Source organism: Syngnathus typhle, linkage group LG3 (genome assembly GCF_033458585.1).
Source record: "Syngnathus typhle isolate RoL2023-S1 ecotype Sweden linkage group LG3, RoL_Styp_1.0, whole genome shotgun sequence".
Lineage (NCBI taxonomy): Eukaryota > Metazoa > Chordata > Actinopteri > Syngnathiformes > Syngnathidae > Syngnathus > Syngnathus typhle.
In genome coordinates, this window is record NC_083740.1 from 5,946,645 (window position 1) to 5,972,444 (window position 25,800).

Genomic DNA, 25,800 nt, shown 5'->3' on the forward strand with positions numbered 1-25,800 from the left:
TGACAGTATTTAATCTCCTCAAAGGGTTTGCTTCTTTTGTTTTCATTTCCATGTTTTTCTATCATTTGCAATCAGCGGTACAGATAAGAGACCATGATCAATATCGATAGTTGCTCATCTATTTTGCAGGACCGTGCGCTGGGTTGTAAACGGCCTGCCTGGAAGCAAAATGACTTACTATCCATCTCCATTCATTGAAATGTCTCTGCCACCACTGCTGCATCAGAGAAAGTGAAGTGGGATGATGGATAGTTTGTTGCACACTGGTTCTTGATCATGGTCTCGCTCCTTTAAAATCATACTAACATGCGTCTGGTTGGCTGAGTGTTCATGGCTTCCGTGTCTTTGTCGCTCTGTGGATTGTGGTTCATATTGCAACCTTGACTGAACAATGGAACAGCACTTAAGCATTATTTGTGTTATTAAACATTTGCTATTTTTAGAGAGGCTTTCAGACATGTGCAGACCTTAACCAGACATGGGGAAAAAATATATTGTACACTTTCCGCTCAAATACAAAGATAGAAAGGTCCATTTGTAATTTGTGATGATATAAATGTGTATGGGTGGCTAGAATCAGTGGCGTACTTGTCAGTTTATAAAATATAATTTTTTGTACATACTGGTTATACAATGGCATGTTCCGTCTGCCAGCTGCTGTGGATGGATGGATGGATGGATGGATGGATGGATGGATGGATGGGTGGGTGGGTGGGTGGGTGGGAGGATGGATGGATGGATGGATGGATGGATGGATGGATGGATGGATGGGTGGGTGGATGGATGGAAGGATGGATGGATGGATGGATGGATGGATGGATGGATGGATGGATGGATGGATGGATGGATGGATGGATGGATGGGTGGGTGGGTGGGTGGGTGGTTGGGTGGATGGATGGATGGATGGATGGATGGATGGGTGGATGGATGGATGGATGGATGGATGGGTGGGTGGGTGGGTTTGGATGGATGGATGGATGGATGGATGGATGGATGGATGGATGGATGGATGGATGGATGGATGGACGGATGGATGGATGGATGATGATCGTGATACCCCTAATTATGTGTGGCCGAGGCGTTCGACAAGGCTGGTTTTCCCTAACTGAAGCACCTGTTGTGAGTTTCGACAAGACGGGTTTGAACAAAGCGGTATTATTGCAAAGCGGTGCACGGACCACCCTAGCGGGAAGCGGGGCGAAACGCGTGCTGCCAAGCTACGCTGGCACTGTGCCACTGAAAAGGCCAATCGATAACCACCAAGAATGAACAGTGCAAATTGGTGAAGTACCATCTGTGTAATCCTCTTAACAAACAATGAAACCAGAATTGCACTGTAGAATTTGGACTCCCTTGGAAGAGGTAATAACACAAAGCCAAGGCACCACAGCACCTACGTAGCTCATCTGTGTGCAGGAGACAGCCTGCAGCATCTCATTTTTTGCTCTCACACACGCATTCATACACACCCTTGATGGGCTAGCTCTTTTTCTCCTGATGCAGGCTGTTTTTTTTTTTTTCCCAACCTCCCCTCCTTTGCAAAAACTATCCACGTCAGCAGCAGTCAGCAATGTCACATCATACAACATGGCTTGGAATTCTATGCATGCTGACACGCACACCACACACACGTCGCCAAAGTATAAATATAAACTCCCTGATAATTTTAGACATCACAGCGATGTGCCATTTTTTATTTGATGCATTGCCTTCGATCTTACGCATCGGTTGTGCACTTTCAGACAGCTTCAGCCAGGTTCGAAACATTACATCACACGCACTTTCTGCTTTGAGGGAGTGGTGGTGGTGGGGTAGGGGTGTTGGTAGTGATCGATTATATAATTAGTCTCTGTAATGCAAAACAAAATTATAGCAGCAGTCCCCTACTCTGCCAGATAGAAATGTGCGTGATTAGGGATGTGGTGTGTTGCTGCCCTCTCCTCGTTAATTATCTGCAGCACTAATTGTCAAGTGAGGAGAGCGTGCAGGAGGTTTGGGTTCTTAATAGAGATGAAAAATAATTGAATTCTCTCCTCACTTTCTCTCCTCGTTCTCTCACACACACACACGCACACACAGACACACACATGTACACGCGCGCATTCCGTTTGGGGGACTGGGGACTCGTTTCATGTATGGTAAATTGGCAATTTATTCATGATGAAGTTGGTTATTTGAAGAGGCTTTGATGCTGCGGGCTGGTTGATGGAAGGAGGTAGCGTGTGCAAGGTGCACTGAGAGCTGGAGACAGGGAATGAGTGATGGAGAGCAGTCATGGTAGAAATTAAACAGAAAGACAACCAGCATTTCACTACTTTTCTTTGAAAGCCCGTTGAGAGAATTCGCCATCAATGGATCGATTGTTGATTTTTTTTCGAGGGAACACAACTTGATGCAAATGTGAGAAGCAGCAGCCAATATAAAAAGCAAATGATGTCATGGATTTAAATGATTTGAGCCTCACCTCTACTGGTTGCAGCCTGAATGCGATTCATTAACAATCATTTCCACAAGACTGTCAGAATTCTCAAGGATCAATTAATGCCCTAATCAGTTAGCATGTCGTTCACCGCTGGTGGAAATGAATGCGATCAAAAAGAAAACAACACAACGTGCAGTGAGAAGATAGCAATGCTCAATGACAATGCCTAAGGTGCCCTCTATTTATGGATGGTGGGTCATGCTGTGAATGTAAAGCCCGATTTAGCTCTAAACTCGTTCTGTCAGGAAGGACAGGAGAGAAGTCCAACAACAAATGACAGAAAAGACGGCTCCTACCAAGAAAACATTCACCAAAACATGCACTTTCTTCAACCGCAGTCAAGCGAGAAAGATACGATTTTTTTTTTCAACTTTTACATCCGAATGCTGTCAGTTTAAAAGTGGGCCTTGTCGTGCGCGAGCGTACACACTGACCCGTCAACGCACCGGCGCTCATGCGTGTGCGCGTTTAGCGAGAAGTAGAACAGGCCGACTCTCGTCTGTCTTGCCGCTCTTGTTTACGCTGGATTACCCCAACGCTTCAAAGGATTTCATTTCTGCCCCATTTACTGGTGTGTCTGTGTGTGTGTGCGTGTGTGTGTGTGTGCATGTACGCGTGTGTGTTATCTATTTCTGCAGAGCGAGTAGCCCCAAGAAAAAAAGCCATAATTTTAACCCTCGAGTCGTTAGTCTTGTGTAGATGTCACCAAAGGCAACTGTGCTTTAAGACATACACACACACACACACACACACACACGCACACACACACGCACACACACACACACACACACACACGACTTTTATGATGTGTCGATGTCTGGACCTCAAGAAAATCTCATACCTTTTTTTCCCCTCAGATACCAGTCCCTCTCCTCTGCAGATGTAATCTCGGCACCCGAGAATTACATTTCAATGAAAAAGAATTATACGGCATAGAAAATGCAAGATAATCAAAAGTTCAATAAAAAGCTATGAGAAGTTTAATGAGAGTTAGATGGGAGGGTGGGTGGCAGTTGGTGGTTATCTGAAACACATCAAAGTACAGCATGAGGGAATGGAAAACAGAGCCTGCACTGAGAATAGTCCCAGCAAGTGGAGCAGAATGATGCACTGCAATGCTTCCCGCACACACACACACTCACGCACACATCTCATACATTTGTAAACTTGCATATTAAACAAAAAAAAAAAAAAGGCACCCACACAGTGTTGTTCAGATCTTGTTATTTTTCTTTTCTATCTGATGTAATTCTCCAATGTAAAAAAAAAAAAAAAAAAAAGCTGAAAAATACTGTAGGTTATTATTAAATGTATTCTGTGTATCATCTCTCAACAACTAGAAAATTCAATTGTGCACAATCCCATTGTGTCCGAATCACCCAAGTGGATGAAAGAACTATTATTCTGACATTATCATATGACTTTAGAGATATTACGATACACACAATGCAAATGTGTTCTTTGTATGTAGAAAAGAAAATTCTCTCTGGTGGATGAAAAATCTTTGTAATTAGTGTCAATCCAAGAGTGTATTGAGAATTTTGTGAGAAATTATGCTGACTTCAAGTAAGGAGCTCACAATAATTTGGATACATAAATAAATGCGCCAGATTTTAGAGCTGCAACTAATTAATTGTCAAAAGACGGCAGCTTCTTTTTAAACATGGAATCCTTTCTCTTAATAGACTAATATTAAAAATAGTCAAGTAGCAGTAATATAATAACTATGTTTGGACTATTGTCACGCAGTCCAAGAAGCAATAGTTAAAAAAAAAGATTAAACGTTGATTTAATAGTTAAAAAAGAAGTAACGCTGTTCATGTACTTTTCCGCAGCGCCCTTTCAAATGAATTCATCTGTCTCGTGTTGTATTTGTTTTTGTCCTTGTGTTGTTGTGTTGTGTTGTCATTTGTCACACACATGTGATGTATTGAAAGAAATTATTTGGGATGTGGAAAGGTTGAATCGAAGGCTTTGAAATGAGATATAAGTCAGCACGGTCTGCTGCAAATTGATTTCTGACCTTGGGAATTCATTTTGAAGGCCAGTCAGTAACCCGCAGTAGAGGAACAATTATCAACTCATGGTATGTATATCTACCATGTTGAGGGACTATCAAATTTAACTATTTATTTATTTATTTATTTATTTATTTATTTATTTATTTATTTATTTATTTATTTATTTATTTATTTATTTATTTATTTATGGCAAGCACTAATTTGGCAAAATAAATTGTCATTATTTTTTTAAATGATTCATTTTGTGTAAATCTGCCTACCTGGGGCTTTATTGACAATTGATGTTGACTAAACAGGAAAAAAACATTGTTTTTGCACGTGTACATATTTGTGCATTTCATATTATGTCCAACTTTTATTTGTTTGGCGAATCACTGGCTTAATTAGTTTGGTTTCAGAGCAGTCATGCTGCAACTCATGCAACATGCATCACAGCTAATTAGCCGCTAGCCGGAGCGGGGCATTGCTCTATAATTTTAGCAAGGCGGATTCATTTCATTTGTGATTATACAGAGGATGATTTGCCGTCATAAATAAACAGAAAATAGTATGGATCAAATTCTTGTGTTTGTTCTTGAGGCACATCAACGTGCAGGGGTTGTCACCGCTTTTATCTCCACCAAGCATCTTTTTTTTTTTAACAGAATTCAAGTACCTGCATAATGTTGGTGCAAATAAAAGAAAATATATGAATCCAAATTCAAAGTCTCGTCTCAACTAAGCACCGTTTCTTTCTGTGTCCATTGCCGTCCTCTTCAAATCGCCAATAAACGGACATATTTCACTCAACCACAACATTCCTCACCCGAGACCCCTTATGCCACCTGCTTTCCTCCGACTTCCTCCTCGAGAGGCCTCAAAAGAGCGAGACGCGAGTGAGGCACGGCAGGACGTTTGCAAAGAGGTTGCTTTACAAGTCGAGAGTGAGAAATGGAGAAAACATTGAGAGGCAGATGGGATGGTGCGATGTATGTCTATGATAGCACCTGTATTGGCTCTTCTACTTCTCCCAGAGGACGCCTGTCACCGTGGAAGCACTGGACTGTTTTATCGTTCTCCCATGACTCCCTTTTGTGTCTCTTCCCTCCTCCACCGCTTCCCCACCCATTTTTCAGTTTCTCTATCTCTCCCAGGGTCTTTTAGAAATGTGTGTGAAAATGAGGAGGTGAAGTATGAAGGAATGTGGGCAGGAAACAAAATACGTATTAGTTCAGAAAGAATATTTCTTGCACTCTCTTCCGTTTACTCGGCTCGTATATATGAACTCCGAGCAGCTACGCGTGGCTGAATGTGACCCAGTAGACAATCGCATATATCATTTCTTCTCTAAACAGTTCAGTATTGCACCAACTCAAAAATAGCAGTGTTTGTTTGGAAGCGTGCAAAAATTCTCCTGCATGAAGCCACGATAGGATGAGGTTTGTTTTCAAAATGAAAAACGGGAAGGATTTTGAATGATGCTTCCATTCTAGTTGAGTTTCCTAAATAGATCAACGTTTTCAGTCTTGGTACGAACTTAAACAGAGTCTGGTTTGGTTCCATTGTGCAGAAAAAAACATTTGATCTGATCAAATGGAAGAAATCAGGGTGTAGCCTAAAGGGCAAAATAGCGATGGCAGTCAGGTGAAGAAGGCAAACCAATTGTAGAGATATAAAAATGTAGTCAGCTTTATTGTTGTTGTATTCTGCTGGAGTGTCCATTCTCTTGAATCATAAGAGAAAATCTTTGTTGGGATATGTTTTGGTCATTTTTTTGATACCTGAGGGGGAAACCTCGCAAATGATCAGCTGACCTGTTTTCAAATGCGCTTTTGAATGTTCTATTTGGTTTGCAACGTCTGCATGGGAATGCCGCATTTGCATCGCTTACATTTTTCTCGACATAATTTATCAACATGATAAATGAGAGGCCGCTACTTTCCCATTGTCTTGTGTTATTGACTGCTCTTGTCACGGAACACGAATGTTACATGGGCTTTTAATGGATTGGCATTAACTGGTCACGTTGGAATCATTTATTAAGTGTTTCCTTCAATGCTTGTGCCGCCCCTCAGGCCATGGTGGAGACGGTGAATAATTTGCTGCAACCGCGAGCCCAGACAGCGTGGAGAGAGCTGTCCACCGCCGAGCAGCTACACTCGGCCACGCTGCTCCTCGACACGGTGGAGACGGGCGCTTTTATGTTGGCTGACAACCTCCTCAAGACAGACACTGTGCAGGAGACCACTGACAACATCCGTAAGTGAATTTTTTTCCCCTCCATTTACAAAAGCTCCCAAATGTAGACTGCCAAAACTTTCATTGAACAATGGACAAACGCTTTCAGTGTTAAATTTATGCTGCAGCACGAAATGGATTAATTGGATTTCAATTTTTTTTGTCCTCCAAGATGATTTAGATAAAGAATGTTGATTGTTAACTCAAAATGCTTTTTAGTAATCCATTCATCAACTATCCACCAATAGATCTGTTTCATTGTCGTTGTGGAGAGCTACAACATCAATCCATTCACCCTCCTCACTGCCACCATTTATTCACCACTTAATTGCCAATCCACCGATGCATCAATCTCCAGTACACCAACACAACAACAAATCACAAAAAAAACTCGCACCAACCGTCCATCCATTCACTTTATTGATTACTTCTAATACAGTGGGCAACACTTATATTAATAACTGCTTCATTTGTAACTGGGATTTTACAAACCAAAGCAGTAAAGAAATGTATTATGGGATAGTTGCACTGACCAGCTGTACCTGTTAGCATGATAAAAGAAATGGAATAGCTCAAGGATAAACTCTAATTACATTTCTCTCCAAAATGTGATTTAGCGGAAGTAGCCCATTTTGCATCATGTGGCAAGTAGTATTTGTATTCCACTGTATCATTGAGCTGCCCTGTATTTAATAAGAAAGACAACTCTGGCAAATGTGAGCTGTTTAATACTGTTAGTTTTAGCCGTTGGAACGTGTCAACATTATCACAGCGCAAATTGAATAGATTGAAAGTTGCTTAACAATATTTGTCGCTATGATATCTACGCCCTGAGCGGCAGAATCAAACAAAATCTTTAATCACTATCTTTAATTGCTTTTTCACAGTAATTATCACTTTTGCCTAAAATAATTCTGTGGCGGCATGTGCAAAGGGGGTAACGGCTTGGATTTGCAAGATGTGTTTCACTGAGCAGGCGTGTAACTGTCAAAGACACGGCAGGATGAAGAGCTTCAATGAGAAGCTTTGACTCCACTGAGACCTCTGCTGAGTGAACACAACATAGAGAAAAAATATGACCTTGAGGCTTCCAAAGCCGGGAATAAATTTGTCAAAGACACCTGTTTTTTTTTTTTCTTACGCGACACACACACACACACGCACACATCTTTCTAGGCGAAGAAAAACAAAGCTAGTGATTATAGTGTGCTGCATACCACCATCTCTCTTGTGCCTTTCGCACTTCCATCATTTCTCCTCATTGCATCTCACTGATCTCATCATTCTGATCAGTCGGCTCCAGAGGAAAAACTCTGAAATATGGCTGAGTGAAAAGCCTCAAAGTGTTCAGGCTCAGAACCTGCCTTTAATTGTAGTCCTCGTAAACAGACAGAACTATGTAGGGTTTGGTTTCGGCTGTACCACTTCCTGCAGAATGTCTTGTCAGCATTTTTTATAGTTGACAGCCACTACTTGGATTATTGTTCAAATTTCAAGATGGAATCGTATTTATTTTAAGGGGTACAGAAGTTGCTTGTGGTAGCTGAGGCCTCTTATGGGAATATGTTGGTTGTCAGTGCTGGGCCCAATTCTCAAGCAATTGTTTCAGAACATCCACAGCATTGTTGTGTTGTTTAGTAAAAAACACATTTTGAATGATATTTTGCAAAATTAATTCCCAAGTATCAGATTGGTGAATACATCATATTCAGAGCAGAGCATTTTTCACCATCCAATAGGAAAACAGTATTTAAGGACCTAAATAGCGGAATTAGCTAAGAATACGTTTAACCTGCTTATTTCTTCCATGTGAAGATAATTCGATAATAAAAATTTCTTAATGTTCAATAATATCACTACCATTATCTCTTTGGACAATTTTGGACATTTTTTCAACAATGGCTCGAAATAATTATACTATTATTAAAATAGTATTCAATTAATTTTGACACTTCGGCATAATTCTCTTCTCCCATACTGTGTTTTATTTTTTTAGGCATTACTAATCAAAATGTGTAAATATATACGCACACAGTGATTGGTGACCAGACTTCCGACCGAAGATTATTTTATGGGCCAAATTTTCTAACTTTCTTTCTCAACCTTTCAAAAATAATTATCGTATATTTATAGAAGTACCTTCACTAGTTTGAATGAATATCCAATACAGGAAGTCGAGGCAGCCCATCGCATTACAGTTTTCATTTAGTATTTCTAACCGTCTAACTTTAAGTGACTTGCCTTTCCTTTCCTAATCAGCGATGGCTTCACAGGAACAAGACACGATGATTTGTAGCTTGTATGTTCGCCTTCATTTCATCTGCCCCCACAACGTGGAGTGTCATTCTTGTTTCTCCCTCCTTCAGCCTTCTCCTCCTCCTCCTCTCTACCCTGATGCGGTTTGATCTTACGTTTCTCGCACAACACATCAACCGAGACCCCCCCCCCCCCCCCCCTCCGGTGCAAAGACGCACTCCGCTTGAACGTTATGCCATCAGAGGTGAAAAGGAGGAGCAGAAAGGGAAATGAAGCCAAAAATGACGAGCGATGAGGAGTCTACGAGAGTGTGCTCGAGGCTGCTGGTGCAATGTCACATGATGCTCACAGAGTTTTTCTTTCACCTCACTAGGCAGTGAAATCACAGCTCTTCACCTAATGTGGCTCTAGCGTTACACTTTACCTACTTAAGTTGAAATAGGTTTCATTGCCACAAACTGTCATTTTCTTTTCCTTCCACACTACTAAGCATCTGGCAAAATGTAGGCTAGCTCATCTCCAAAGAACTCAAAAGAGGAAATAATCTTGTTGTGTGCTCATTTCACTTTTTTGTGCCATTAATCTTCCCTCCCAGCTAATCCAGTGGGCAGATCCGCTGCGATTATCTCTTCTTTTTATTCATAACTGGCCTGATCTCACTTCTCATCATGCTCCTCTACTTCCTCTCCCTTCTATTCCGACTTTCTCCCCCTCTGAGTCTTTCATGGACACTTACAACAGGAATCTGAATGACGCATCCCGAAGAAGCCCTAGAAGCATGCGACGTTATTAAATGTGTGACTATACGCTTCGGTAATTGGCAGATGAATTAATTATTAGCGGTCGCAAAAGAGTCATTTGAAGGAAAAACACAGCGGCATCACCACGTGTGATAACAATGAAGAACAAGTATGTTTCGTATGAAGCCGATTGTCATGACACGGAGGCTTTAATGAGCAGCTTGTTTTGATATCCTGCTGAGATGCGTATGGATGTACGTGTGTGTTTGCGGCTGGGGCTTGATGTCAGACCCGCAGAAAGACAACAAAAGATGTTGGACTCCCTGCTACAGTTGTCCTGAATTTGTTGATATGCTTCCTGAGGTGATGTTAAATAGATATTGGATGATGGGCAATTATAGTATCTTACAAAGTAGCTAAATAATAGGATGCCTTGTGGATTTATTGGTTTCAATTACTTTCTCTCTACAGAAGACATAATTAGGTTTGTATCAAGAGTTATTTTCATTTTTACACGTAGATAAATACATTTAGGGATGTCAAACTCATTTTTGTCGCGGGCTGCATTGTAGTCATAGATTCCTCCAGAAGGTCAATTTGACTGTCGTCATATATTATATACAGAATAGGAAACAAAACAAACTGATGAATAAATTAGTTTTGAAATCACACTAGTAAAAACGAAAAACAATATTTTAAAAAACTGAATGGTAATAAAAAAAAATGCTAATTTCTCTATTTGATAAAAGTGAAAACTATTTGTAATTTTAGTATTGACATGAAGTCGATGCCTTCGTATCTGGCCCCCGAGCCTTAGGTTTGACACCTATCATGATCTTTGGAAAATTAAAACATATCTTTATACTCCAAACTATTGCAGATAAATTTGGTCTGCATGACAACAAGGAAACCTTGCAGTTATCTCTACACGTCTTACACGTATTTCACTGATCTCACCCATTTCCTACCCGCCCTTCATCTCAATCCTCTGACAAAAGCCACTTCTTTTCAGCTCCGTTCTGAAGCTCACTTTGACCCCCGCCTCTCACCCCAACCCTCCCACGAGGCTTCCTCTTTTCATCGAATATGTCCTTGTGTTGTTTATTTGATGTGCGAGCTGTTTTCACAGTGAAAACAGTGTCCAAATCATCAAATTGCTCCGAAACCCAAGATAGTAATACACCAAAGGTTTAATTAGTTGTTAATTAGAATCTTTATCTATTGCATTACACAGCCCCAATCAAGGATGTGCTAACAAACTCTGACGGCTAAATTAGATTCCCACAATGTAAGGATTATCTACACGAAGACACAGTTGTCCATTCAGTCTGTAAAATTTGATTTACTTCACTTTAATGAGTGTCAGATATTTCTAGTTGCAGAGTACGGGTGAGAATTGCTTGAGGAATGACGTTTGTGAAGTACTTAGTGAGAAACCACGGTTATATTAAACCTGAAATAACATGTTGCGCGATGACTTGACTTGAGGTTGTGTTGCATGTGTGTGTGTTCCAGAGCTGGAAGTAGCTAGGCTTAGCACGGATGGGAGCCTCACCGACTTGACATTCCCTCAATCGGAGCTGCACGGAAACTCCATCCAGCTGTCAGCAAGCACTCTCAAACAGCATGGTCGAAACGGTAAGAAAGAAATTTCTTTCAGTCTCTGCTCGGAGTCATGGAACGCATCTTTGTGTTGTTTTTCCAACAGGTGAGATTAGGATGGCCTTCGTCCTCTACAGGAACTTGGGCTCCTATCTCTCCACAGAGAACGCCAGCGTCCGACTGAGCAGCGAGGCCGTCTACCCCAACTATTCGGTCATTGTCAACTCCCCCGTCATCATGGCATCCATCAACAAGGAGAGCAACAAGGTTTACCTGTCGGAACCTGTCATCTTCACGGTCAAACATCTACAGGTGAGTACGGCTCACCGCACACCCAGCGACACGCCTGACTACCGCTGAAGTGTCATGCAGGGCAGGGCTGTGCAACTAGTCTTCATGAGTGGCAGTGCGTGTGCACACTTGCGCAATCTGATTTCTTGATTTTTTTTTTCTACGTCTTGAAAAGATGTTTTTTGTGGTTGAACAGGTCACATTAAGTCTAGTTTTTTTTTTTTGGTGTGTAAACTTTTTTATATTCTCCTAACATCATTTAAAGAAGTGCGTAAAGGTTCCTTGCTTTAGAATTACATGACCTAATACCTGTCCATAAAGAAGTACCTGTACAAGGATGGAATTGTTTTATAGCAAATCCCAACACAATACTCAACAAGTAAATTGTAATAACGAGGGGCCGGGGCCTAATTTGTGATTAAAAACTCTCTGAAACGCATTAGTACCTTAAATTGTCATTCCCTTTATGATGTGTCACTTTTATATACCCTAATAGGCCTTAAAAAATCATTGTAGTCCCTGAGAACCAATTGGGCTAAATACTAAATAATGTGATCCACATAGTATATCGTCTGGTCTAGAACTTTTTAAACAATTTGTTACCAGTTTTATTATGTCTGACCTTATTATTTAAACATACCTAATATTATGTGTATAATATATATATTGGCAGAATACATATATATATTTTAATATATAGTATAACATATATAAATGATTTAGATATATAAAAAAATATATATAAAACCTATTGACCATTTCCTTCTGTACTTCCAATCCAATTTGTTGGCAGTAAAAGTGCGCTCTGTGTTTTAGGTGCTCATTTGGAAAGTAACACCCAGTTTTCACACCACCAGAAGCTCCTTCAGTCACAATTTCACACACAACGAGCACAGCCTTTCCAACGTCACCTCTTGACATGACATTTGTTGCCGCGTATTCTGTCCCTTCTGTTGGTTGTACGCATGTCTCTTTGACTGCCACTAATCATCCTGTTTGTTGTACCGAGCCATCTAAATGTTTTCTGACAATCAATCCATTTTCTCCATCCCTCCCTCCTGCATTTTATCCCAATTTTAAATCTACTCTGTTTCTCTTATTCCAGCATTCGGAAGAGAACTTCAATCCAAACTGTTCTTTCTGGAGCTACTCCAAGCGTACCATGACAGGATTTTGGTCCACGCAGGACTGTCGTTTGTTGGCCACCAATCGCACCCACACCAGCTGCTCCTGCACTCATCTCACCAGCTTCGCCGTGCTCATGGCCCACGTTGAGGTCAAGGTAGGCTGTGATTCGGGTCGGGCCCGGCCAGCGTGGTTCTGGAACGAATCATGACGCAGCTTGATTTGCAGGCAAAGCTGCAGTTACAAAGGAGGGAGGGGGACAGGAAGAGAATGGGACCACAACATCTGGCAAATGGATTCCGAATTCTCTCGACTCCACTCCTTAGTTATCATACTTTGGAAAGTTTTACAAGTGATTTGACAAACTCTATTAAGAGATCCTGATGGTAATATCAGATGTTACTATTTAAGTTATGAAAAACCAGGGACTTCAGTAAATATACGTTTTTCTTATTTTACGCGATCAAGATACAATACTATCGAAAGTGACGTTACTTCAGCTTTCAGTGAGAACTGAACCTGACTTAATCCACCTCTCCATTGCCCCGCCATCATGTTGCAATTATAAAAACCATCAATAGTAGACAAAAATGCAATATAACAGAACACAACTACGTGCCAAGTACATATTCTGCCGCAGTTGAAAATCAATACTCATCTAACAACACGACCGAAACAAATAACTTAGAAAATACCACGTACTCGAGAAAAAATGCAGAATTTTAAATGTAATACCGATGTGGTTGTCTTGTCGCACTTTGCTTGCTGTGACCAACCAGTATGGAAAAATGACATCATCATAGGCAAGTGGTCTTTCCCTGTGAAGACGAATTTGATTGGATCTTAAAACAATGAAATGAAGACCATCGATTGTTAGCAATATAGGAATAAAATGTCATGGTATTTCCTTTTAATGTCAATCCACAACAATAAAGGGGGTCTTCATAAATCAATGCACAATCCTTTGCATTCATCTTTGCGTTCTTTTCTCCTATTAAAAGTCAGCTGTTGTGCATATGGGCACTCGCCCTCTCAGCCAGAGGGCGAGTGTTATTTCAAAGAGAGGTCACTGTCAGGGCTCGCTTACTTGGCGGCCGTATACGAATGCAGCGTGAGGCTTTGAGCAGCGTATCGATCACGGCGTTGCTGTGTTCAACGCAGATCAGCCTGCCAGCTTGCAGGACACTGATAGATAGAGCCGGAACACCTGCGCAACACTATGCAACGCCCCGACTCGGAACGATCAATGACACGCGACCAGGTTGTCATTTCTCGTTACTTTCAAATTCCGTTGAACTAAACCAATTTTTTTTTTTGCTTTTGCATTGTTCACAGAAAGCAGACAGCATCCATGACCTCCTCCTGGATGTAATCACCTGGGTGGGCATCCTGCTGTCCCTGGTCTGCCTGCTCATCTGCATCTTTACCTTCTGCTTTTTCCGCGGACTGCAAAGCGACCGCAACACTATCCATAAGAATCTCTGCATCAGCCTCTTCATTGCTGAGTCGCTCTTCTTGGTCGGAATCAACAGAGCAGACCAGCCGGTAAGGACAGACATGCAATATGGTAGCACCGGGCAATCATATTTTACAGAGAAGACCATTGCTGGCGCTGCTGAAAGTACTGCTGTTGTATGCACTACATGGACAAAATACTTAACCTCTTAATTAGTTAATCAATCAGGGGTTGGCCCGGGTGATTTAGCGCTTAACCAATGGGTATTTGTAGCAGTTTATTGTCATCGGACAGCTTTGGATACAGACATGATAGCTGTCTATAAACGTGATGAGGTTATGTCATTTAAAAGACACTTGCATTTAAGATGTTTTTTTTTCCCCTCAAACAACCCCTTTTATGCTTGATAATAAGGTTAAATTGATCTCACTATCTGCTCTTTATTTGTGTTGCATATTACAAAGACACACATGCAGACATGAAAGGAGAAATGCTAAAACAAAAAGGCACGGGGGAACATATGTATCTCGACAGCTAGTGTCCATTTGACATTTCGTCCAACGTCAAACCATCACCTTGTAGTTCCACAAATATTTACAATGTGTGGTTGTAAGGTGTGCGGTACAAGAGGAATTAAAATTAAAAACTAAATAAAACAGGTTTAAATCCTTTGTAGGAAAATCAGCATTACGTAACATTTTTATTTTATTTGCGCAGACTGAAAAAAAAATATTGAGAAGTAACTAACTGAAGGACCTCTTTCGAATTTAACACAGATGAATAATCCCTTTCCTATCAAAGTCAATTTATTTTTTGTCTTTTTAGGACCATTGTATTTTATTTTGAAAAAACTATCCTCAGGCTCTTTGTCTCCGCCATATTGTGTACATATTGCAGTATGTCCACATGACTATGTATTGACTTTGCCTCTAATAATGTGCTACTTCAGTCCTGCTTCACTTTCCTCCATGAGTCATTCACCCTCAGGTTAGTATGAATATATTTTATGCTTTTTTTGTTTTGTTATTTTAATCCAAAAATCCATTTGGTTCTGCCAAGAATCTCAATACATGAATTTCAGCTCAACCTACATTTTACAAGCTGCTCCATACGGACACATTTTCCCATTGCTGTTTCATCGTGTGAATTACGTTTGGGATGTAATAGGAATACATCTATGTAATATGTAAATTATGCATACGCAGCAGCTCTCCTGTATTTGAAATTCATATCAAAACGGAGAATCTGGCTTCCTATCCAATAATACAAGATAATATTGAGCAGTTTTATTCTGGGTCAATGTGAAGTGGAATCTTTTCATGGTCGGATTCATCACGCTCACTGATGCAGTGCTTTCAGTTGATTAGCAACAACCAAGGTTGGCCAGAACCTTCGTGAGTCTCAATTGACCAGGCTGACATGATTCCAATAATTTCTGGCTGAAAACAATCATTCATTATGATTTAGACGCTGGCACTTAGATTGTTGGTTAATTTGGCACGTCAAACGCAGTCAATTTAGTGTGTTTTCTCAAACACTGATGATATAACTTTTGTTTCTTACTGCTGAAAAGAGAAAAATCTCAATTTTCGTGCACCCATGAACTGAATCTAGTTGAGTTCAGCTAATGTTAACCCAATTCCACATTAGAATCCATACATTACTTTATGCAGATATACGTAAAAAAGCAAAAGTAAATCACTTCTGTTATTTGCTATGATTAACGTAGCAGCTAACACTAAACCAAAAAATAACAATGCCAAAATGAAGTCAAATGTTCCCAATAAACATCAAAACCGTCAAATAATATACTAAATTGTGCCTATTCACACATCAAGCATAGAGTATTGTGATCACTCCCATGACGGCGCAGCTCTCCCTCTCAAAGTCCACCGACCTGCTTCAGAATGACCAACATCAGGTCTTACCAGCCTCCACGCAGATTACTGCCAAGTCACGCTGGTCCTGAAAATAAAGCCCTAAATGTATAAGAAGTCATAAGAGGACTCGTCCAATGTGTCCTCAAATGAGTGAGAAATAATTTTCTCCCCATCGATGACTAAGACTCTTAGTATTGTTCCGCAAATGTTTTCTGAGTGTGACGAATTCCGCCAAGCAAGGTCACTTTTTGCTCCAGCTCCGTCAATAGTTTTGTGCATCAGAAACATTTATTGACAGACTTGTGTGACATCTGGCAGCATTCTTCATCTCACCCACTGTCCATTAGAAAAAGCTTCTAATTGTTAATGGCAGAGAGGAGAACAAAATGGTTACACATTGTCTTGTGGAGTTGTGTCCGTGCTTGTGTGGAAGGAGATCATGTGTCTTTCTATACTTGCTAGCTGCCGTGCGTGTGCAGACCACTCTCCCGTTAATTACCGGTGGCTATACGTGACCTCCATTAACATCTTTGGCGTCACTTAGCTTGTAGCTGGTTAAGCCAGTAAATCCATCAGGAAAACCAAATGACTCCGCATAAGCAGCACATCCTTTTTGTTTTTTTTAAACCTGCGCGTGTGTCTTTGTGTGCGTGTAAAAGCAAAAACGTGCCATCGTTAGAAATGGAAATGAGCGAGTCCCTGGCTCCCTAAACTCATTGTCTGACAGACATTAGGTAATTGTCTTCCACTGCGAGCGCTTTCATTATAAAAAGTCACACTTTGAGCGTTTTCATTCAACGAGTCTTTAGATCGCCATGAAAATGATGGCCCAAATCGCACAGATCATTCTTCCATCTGCTTCTTTTCTTAAGCACCACTCTTTTCTTCCTGCCCTATTGCCTCAATTGTTAATGCTGTTTTAGGCTCGGTGCTTATTCTTTTTATTTTCCAAGAGCTCATCTTTTTGCAGCTCTGTTTTTCCTTTTATACATATATAAATATATAACCTGCATATATCTGCCAGATAGTCTCTCTCGCAGGGCTTTTTGAATGTCTCATCATCTGCCTCTCCAATTCATTTTACCTCTTCATCATCTGTCAGAATGTGTTGGCGACTGCAATGTTTTGTAAATGCATTCGTCATTTTCTGTGGCAAGGTAGTATCATTATTGGTGGGTTTATTATTTTTTTTATATACTTCTGATTCAGGAGAATGTGGATGGAATATTTGCTGTAATATTTTGTAATAATTTCCAGAAGAGGATCATTTACTTCATTTTGCCGGTCGTCATTCGTCAGCGGCCTGAGCACGCGTCCATTATTATCAGTCAGCTGTATCAAACTAAGCTGTGTAGAAAAAGGCTGATTATGTAATGCGATGTAGTATTTGAATGTGAATGGTTTATTTCCATAATGAAATCCATACATAAATGTTTCAATTTTTATTTCAATACATACTATTAGGTATGTATTAGCTAAATTAGTTTCTGCTTGTCTTTTCATTTTACTGCTGAACTATCTAAACCATTTCACTCAGCAATAATTATCTTGCCTTGTCGCGTCATCAAGTGTAAATCAGCGGCTGTGGCGCCGGCTTGTCACTTATATTTTTTTCACGGGTCTTCTTTGGGACTTGTTGACGTTGATCAACGGCTCGGCGAGAAGTGATTCCGTTGTCTGTAATTGTCATTATAATATGATGATTGTGAGGATGCGCTGTTTTTCTATTTAGCCTCGCCTGTCGATTCCACGATTGGCAACCCAATTTCCAAACCTTCACAATTCCTCCCTTATTTGAATATGGCAAAGACTTGAGGGTTCTTTGTCACCAAATTTATCTTGCCTTTTTTAAAAACTTTCTACTGTACAGCCATCATTTTGAATATCACATCAATGTTTTGACCCGATTTATTTCTGTATTTATTTTTCCTCACCAGATTGCCTGCGCAGTTTTTGCAGCCCTGCTCCATTTCTTCTTCTTGGCAGCCTTCACGTGGATGTTCCTGGAAGGGGTTCAACTATACATCATGCTGGTGGAGGTGTTTGAGAGCGAACACTCCCGGACCAAGTACTTCTACCTGGCGGGGTACGGCGTGCCTGCTGTCATAGTGGCCGTCTCCGCCGCAGTGGACTACAGGAGCTACGGCACCGACCGAGTGTAAGCTATACGGAAGGATGATGGGGTGTGAAGGAAAGATGGGATGGAGGGAGTGTGCCTGCTGTCGTTTTGGCTGTGGTACTGGACTCCACAAGCGCTTGAGAAGTGCCACTACAGAGAGGCTGAGATGAGGAAGTAGCAGTGAAGAATGGTGGAATAGGGGCATAGAGAAGTGAGACTGCCTACAGGAGCACAACAATGTGGGAATATTGAAAGGGTGCGAATAGAAAGCTTGGCCTCTTTGTGTGCAGCAGATTTATTCCCCAGGAGGGAGCGCGCTGTCGTCAACGTACATGACGACATACTCGAGTATGCTTGACTGAATTGCAGCTTGAATCCAAGAGAGGAGGCAGCCAACACGTCATTCACATGAAACATATGCATGCGGCACGTGCAAGAGTCAATCTCATGAAAGTTTCAACATGTGTGACCTCTGCCTGGGGAATGAGGTCACCGTTTTATTCATAGAAGCTCATGCGCTCATTGGCCACGACGTTATATAAAGCTGCACATTAGAATAACACACAAAAAAAGAGCTTCTTTAGGGGCATTTCGAAAAAAATCAAACAGCTTCCAGTGTGATTCCAGTTATGTATGTGACTAAAATTGCAATCAGATAATAAACATTGCTAGACTGCATAATGAAATTGAGATACAGTCATCAAGCGTTGAATAAAATAGTTAGAAGGCTGTTTAAGTCAGCACATCATATTTTAGGCATTCCACAAATACCATGTAACAATATTACAAAGATCTGACTGGATATAATAATCTAGTTTGTTATTTTTGGAAACCAATGCAAGCGGACGTAGCATGGCACATTAAATAAAAAAAAAAAGCTGTTGTGCGCCGTTGTGGGCGTGAACAGTTCCACACCTAACCCTTTACATGTGGTGAGCATGAGACACACTGATCATCCTTGAGTTCTCACACTATTGTGATGGACCTAATGCTGTGGTTTCATTTTATACTACCAACCTCCTTTTCAGAACACTCAAACTTGAACAAACATGCTTTTGATAGGCGAGTAAAGACATGCATTAAAATGCACTGCATGTATTTGATGATAATGCACTGGGAAATATAAGCACTGTGCATGAATGTTGCATTTTCCAAACTTAACACATTTATGTTAAACATTTAAAATCTCTTGCCCCGATGCCTTATAAATAAGTGCTTCCAATGCAGTGAACAATGACAGCACATTAACAAGCTGCTAAATGATTCACATTTTCACTCTGCTGCTCTGGAGACCGTTTGTAAAGTTCAGCTTGCCACGAAGTGCGCATCACTCTGTGGAAGTTGAGCAAGTGGATAAGGGTTGAGTCTGATGTTGAAGGTACAGCGATGCCACTTAGCTCAATATTTCATCTCTGGATAATCAATAAAACATCAATCTGCATGCCAGACTCCAGCTGAATGTTCACACTGCAGGTTATTTTGTGGGCTGGCTGACAGAACTCTTTTTTTAGACTATTTATTTTGTTGCACAGTAAAAAAAAAAAAAGACAAAATTACTACAATAGACTTCAGAGTGTTGTCAAAAACCAGCAAGTTTCAAAAACACGTCTTAGTTATAATAATATATTTGACGCTATCAGTTTATCACAAGACATCCATTCACAGGAGTATCAAACTAAATCAAAAAGCATGATTCATCTTCCAAATCAAACTTAGCCTGACTGAGCCCAAAATAGTTTTTGTTTTCAAAAGTTAAAATTCCTTGACAGTGTCAATAACAACAAAAAGCCTTCATCGTCTTAATTGACAATTATTTCATAAAAAAAAAACTAAGTGTTTAATTGAAGTGATTACAAAAGTGCTTCGTATAATTCATTAGACACGTCATTAGCTACAACTGAACCATTAAATGTCGTGTGCAATTAAAACGCACAACCAGATTCACCCCTTCACTGTATTTATTTTGAAATAGGAATAACTTTATGGTGGTAGAATGATGTAGACTGCATCACACAGTAAGCTGTTATAAAAAGTCTACACACCCCCTGTTCAAATGCCAGGTTTTTGTGCTGTAAAGAAATGCGAACAAGAGGAATAATTTCAAAAATTGTTCCACTGTTAATGTGGTGTCTCACTTAAATAGGAGGGTAATTCTCATTTTGAGAGGGGGAGTCAAAATAACGACTGAAATAATACGGCGTGCACAAAGGGGATAGGTTCAGCATTTCGAGTGCCTCTGATTTACCCCTTTTTTTTTATTTGATACCTTTTATTATCTTTTTTTTTTTTTGCAATGTGCAAGTATGCCGAAAGTTGTGGCCATTTAGTGTAACAATTAGTGTCCCTACATCCATCTAATTGTAACGCTAAAGTACCTTTTGTGCTAGCAAAACATCAGTTATGTTCTCATTTATCAACTACCCTCTTGGAAATGGCATCGCTTCTTGCCGTTCTGAACAAAAATATGATGCAAAGCCCCCTACTGCGGCCCAAATCTCGCTCACGTCTCATAATGAAGGGGGAGAGCAATGACTTAACGCAGGAGGCCATGGTGGAAGACACAGCGACACAGTGCGGGGCCCCCGTAATGGAGGAGGCACTCTAATGTGGTGGAAATTGAAAGATTAATAATTCAAAAGCAGCTGGCTGTGAATCAGTCAGCCATTTTGCTCCTGTGAAACTTTTTAAGCGTGGAGTTGTAACCCCCTCGGTGGAAGGTATACTTTCTCCTTCTTTGTGCTGCAACTGAGGAAAAGTTTAGGGGTAGCAACATATGCATAGTGGCTAAAAACACTATTCCACTGAACAGCGAATGCTGTGTTCACATCAGAGTTTGTCCGGGTTTCTTCAAGGTCGCAAATTTTAGCAAAATGGTTGCCAGGCGTTTGTCAGTAGTGAAAAGAAAAATGTGTTTAAAATACCCACGCGAGAAGAAAAGTACGGGCGAAGGTCCGGGCAGGCGTTTGGCGAATATTTGCAGCCTTGAAGGAACCCTGAAGAGAACACCACATTTGCTTCCTCTGAAAACGCTCACAATTATTTGCCCCACAGTAGTTCATAGAGTTTGTTTTACCCATGTGGCAGTCTCCATATTGTTGTTAAAAGCTACAATATAATTATTTGCAACTTATTTTAGGGACCCCCAAGCTATTGCTCACAGGCCACCGGGAGTCCGAGCACCCCAGTTTGAAAACCACTGATCTGGCTCACCAGAACTGAATGACTTCTCAACCCCAGACTCCATAGAGTCATCCAAGCCTCTGCATTCAAATAACATATGGTTATATATTTCACCAAGCCACCATGTGGCGGTGTCATATCCAGTATGCATGCCCTTGGGGTGGAGCTAAAGTGTATCTATCACAGTTGATCATCCCTTTCCATCTCACCTTCCTTGTGTTGATGTATGTTTGAGCCATGTGCTTCCCCTCTTTCACTCCATCATTCCTATATTTGCCACAATTCCTTTTTGTCCTACACCACTATCATGATGCATTTGAAAGTCATGCAAATAACTTGCTCCCCTTTCCCTCCACAGCGTGCATGATGCATAAGATGTCATCTGCTGGTAAATCTTTGCCAGCCAGCATCCCTCTGAGACATGTTTTAATCCCTCTGCATCTTTCCTCTCTCTTTAGGTGCTGGCTGCGACTGGATACATACTTTATCTGGAGCTTTATAGGCCCTGCTACACTCATCATAATGGTGAGACACACACTCGCAGCACACTTTTGCTTACCTGCCATATTATTTGCGCAAGCTACGAATATTTAGAGCCTCCGAGACAGAATTCATTGTGCACTCTGAAAAATGAGATTTTAAACCACAGGTGCATTATGCTCAATAAAATAAAAAGGAGACGTAACCAGAGGATGCACAAGTGTGTTGAATGACACCGTCTAGGTTTGATCTGAGAATTTGAGTTACGGGAAATGTAGTGGTGCACACAGCTAACATTGACATTGCCAGCATGGCTCTATTCCTACACAGTGATGATAGATCTGGTGTGACTTACAGTATGAACCAGAACCTGTGGTTTGTTTACATGGTAAACTGTTAAATAGTAAACTGCCTGAGTCGAATTTCGAAGACAGTTGCTGACTTAAACCGTGTGAGAGAACGCCAGGTGTCGTAGCTTCAAAAGGAAAACATAACAATCCGGCGCCCCACTAATGTAGTTGGAGGATGACATAAAAAAAGGGTCTAGCTACTTTTTGAATGATGTCACTTCAGACAGCGAGGCAATGAAAAGTCTCAAAAGATCAAAGTTCAACTTCTTCTGGTTGTTAGTCCAAGCGCCAAGTTCCTAAACTGTGCAAGGTACTTTTAAATGCTACGGGTGCAAAACATCCATGAAACAAATAGCTCACTGCTACTTTCAGTGTCACACAGGAAGTCGCGCCCGCAATTATTTCGACATCAGAGCCCTCATGAATAAGGTGGACAGGCTTGCCTTTTTGACCACGGTCATCTGTGATGGGCTTCAGGTCCCCTGCGGCCCTCGAAAGGATAAGCTGTTGAAAATAGATGGATGGCCGTAATATGTCTCCGCTGGTTTCCGTAATTGTACACTTCACTGGAGATACTTTATCAAGTTCATTTTTTTGAGGAGCATGCAATCAACAACCTTGTGTTCTAAAATTTGCTGTACACAAGCCAAAACTGTTGAAAACTCCTTAATAAAGTGCCAGCAAAGTGCAACATGCGGTATTATTGACATTACATTACTGTCAGCCGACTCTTCTAAGACGTAAAAAAAATTTGTGTGGTACTTTGTTTTGCAGGCAGAGTTGGAAATAGAGTCAGACGCAGATAAAACACACACATAAATCGCAACAGTAACAATGGCACATGTTCCCAATTAAATGAAGTCAGCATGCACACCGCTGTGCTCCGTGCTTGTCTTAAAGTCAGCCTGCTGCCGCTGCTTTCTATCGCTGATCTGACCAAGATTATGACAGGGGGCAGTGTAGTGTGCAGACTTTACACCCACTGCTAGGCAGACCGTCTCAGAGATGTGGCACAAATACAACTCTATTAAAACACCAACGGCAACTGTGGTAGTTGGATATTCCCCCCAACTGTGATCCTGAATGGATATAATGACTGCAGGATTTTCCGGGGTTTCGGCACATGAGGTCAGCTGTAGTGAGCAAACTTGTTATTGTTGGCCTGTGCCTTTGCTTGAGAGTAAATTATGTCGGGAACAAAGAGTTAACTCTTATCTCTCTGTGTGTTTCAGCTCAATGTAATCTTCCTTGGGATTGCTCTGTATAAGATGTTCCACCACACAGCCATCCTCAAACCGGATTCTGGATGTCTGGACAACATCAAGTAAGCGTATATTCGGTCCTGCTACCTGCTTATGGTGTTCAAGGACGTTAATATTTTACTGTTATTTATAATACAAGATCTTTTCATCAAAAGTGTCAAGTGGAAGAAGCAGCACTCCAGTTGTAGTTTTTTTTTTTTTTGTAAATCAAGTGAGAAAAGCTGGCCTTGCTCTATATTGGAATCCACCAAGCAGCAGCTTTAAAGCCCATCAACACCTTATGCATCCGTCTGTCTGACCCATAAAAATTTTAAATAAAAAGATTCACTTGGACAATATCTCGACTTGTTGCTGTTGCCCAGCAACGCCATGGAGGCAAAAGTAAAAAGAAAATTCATTACTCTTACTGCAAGTGCAACACCTTGCAAATCAAAGTATGTTTTTGAACTACACCTATCAGCCACATATTAAAACATTTCCATCTTTATCGTTACTTGTAACCTGTACAATCCCGTTCCAGCTTCATCAAAGCTTTAAATGAATATAATCAATTGTGAGGGGTATTCATTTATTTACCATATTTGGTCATTTAACTAGCAGTTTCATCATCATCCGGCATAATAGATTGTTTAAAATGTATCACATTAAAAATATATATTTATATGTTGTCGGCTTCTTGCTCTGAGCTGCATTTGACCTGTTTGCGCACGGGTGTTCAGCTAAGCTATCTGGATTCTGGCTCCATATCCGCCGAATAGACCCAAAGGGAGATATGTCTGAATGTGTGACTGTTCCCTCTAATCTAATACTCTTTGTCTTTGTATAATTCAACATGTTTGCATGAAATGCATCTCATTTTGGTCTGACATCATCTCATGAGGCCTCTTATTGAAAGTCACATTATTATTGTCTGCATGTGACCCTCTGAGAACATTACTCGAAAAATATGACTTCATTTCCAACCAGCGCTGTCTGCTTCTGATTCCTAATCACGACTGTGTTATTCTCTCCTTCCACCGACGCGCGAGACAAAAGGCTTCGCTCTAATTTGAACAATATGCCGCTGCTCAGTGACGGCGGGTGCCCTGTCAAAATGTGCCGAGCAATGTTTAAAGTCAATCACGAGATGGTTTGGTCATTTGTTGTTCTATATAAACACCACGGCTCCTGTCTCCTTTGGCAAAATCGCTGGGAAGCGTTTTAGAAATTAAGGCGCAACCACATGATCTTTCCCTCAGTGCCTTTCAGGGGGATGTAATCAAAAGGCCTGAGGAAAGATTAAAATCAAAGCACACTTTAAAGATTACGGCACTTTCGGATCCCCTCCACCCACCCTCTGTGTTATTTTAATGGACTTCTCTCTTTCCCCCTGAATACGCTGAAGGTTGAATAGATTGTAATCAAGTCGGCTTTATTAGTCATGTCTCATTTCCTCGTTAATCATAACTGTGCCCTTTTTGTCTCATTCCTTTTTGTTTTCTTTGTTTCTTTAATTTCAAGAGATCATACGTTGTCTTTGGTAAAGCCATTTTCCAATCAAGATACCCCGGCAGACATTTTGATTGGTTTGCCTGTGATTTGGATGTGCCTCTAGAAGCAGCCTCATAGTCCTTAATAGACCCAGTCGTGTCGACTCATCTCCCTGGAACATGAATGACTTGACCGTGTGTGACATTTGTGAGCTGTTTCTTTGACCCATATAACTCGCCCAATGTGCTGTTGAAATGTTACAATGGTTAGATGCGAACGAGGGGAAGCAGCTGAGAGGCTGACTTAAGGGAGTACCAAGGGGAAAGAGTGGGTGGGTGGGGTGTACAGAAGGAAGGGAAAAGAGGAATGAGTGTGCTCCTTTATTGGAGAGGGTCGGCAGACGGGCTTTATTGGCGCTTATGTCTCGGCTGAATGGTGCCATGGAGGGCAACATCAAATCAATCACCTCAGTGGCACTCACTTACTCTCCCTTTTTGCCTTCTCCTCCTTCCTCTCCTAATATCTCGCTAATATCCTTTCCTCTATCCTGCCTCCTCATGTGTCTGTACGCCTTCCATGAGAGGTGATCACTGCCCAGTCAGCCAATCGTATTAGAGGCCATTATCTAAGCTTGTGGACCAGAAACACTGACCTTTTATAGGGGAAATGTCACTTTCTGATGTCCCTCAACCTACTGTCAATGGGCAGTATCTATCCTCACGCAGGATGTATACAGGTCTTGAGTAACCTTCTATTATGGAGTTGGCCCACACTCGTTTTATGCAATGGAGGCCCACTGGATTTTACAAAGCAGCAACCAGCAGAGTTTGCATTGAAGAAGAGAGCGGAATTTACAACAGAGCAAACTG

The 25,800-nt window shown here is 41.0% G+C and overlaps 1 protein-coding gene across 6 annotated transcripts in view; it reads left to right on the plus strand.

Moving 5' to 3' along the window:
* adgrl3.1 (adhesion G protein-coupled receptor L3.1) overlaps positions 1 to 25,800 on the plus strand; it is a 114,469-nt gene that overhangs the window by 77,977 nt on the left and 10,692 nt on the right. For all 6 annotated transcript variants that reach the window (XM_061274817.1, XM_061274822.1, XM_061274820.1 and 3 more), the window contains 8 exons: positions 6,558 to 6,741; positions 11,232 to 11,354; positions 11,425 to 11,630; positions 12,715 to 12,891; positions 14,070 to 14,279; positions 18,008 to 18,228; positions 21,828 to 21,894; positions 23,432 to 23,523. In XM_061274817.1, the coding sequence (XP_061130801.1) occupies positions 6,558 to 6,741; positions 11,232 to 11,354; positions 11,425 to 11,630; positions 12,715 to 12,891; positions 14,070 to 14,279; positions 18,008 to 18,228; positions 21,828 to 21,894; positions 23,432 to 23,523 (1,280 nt within the window). The remainder of the gene's footprint in view (positions 1 to 6,557; positions 6,742 to 11,231; positions 11,355 to 11,424; positions 11,631 to 12,714; positions 12,892 to 14,069; positions 14,280 to 18,007; positions 18,229 to 21,827; positions 21,895 to 23,431; positions 23,524 to 25,800) is intronic.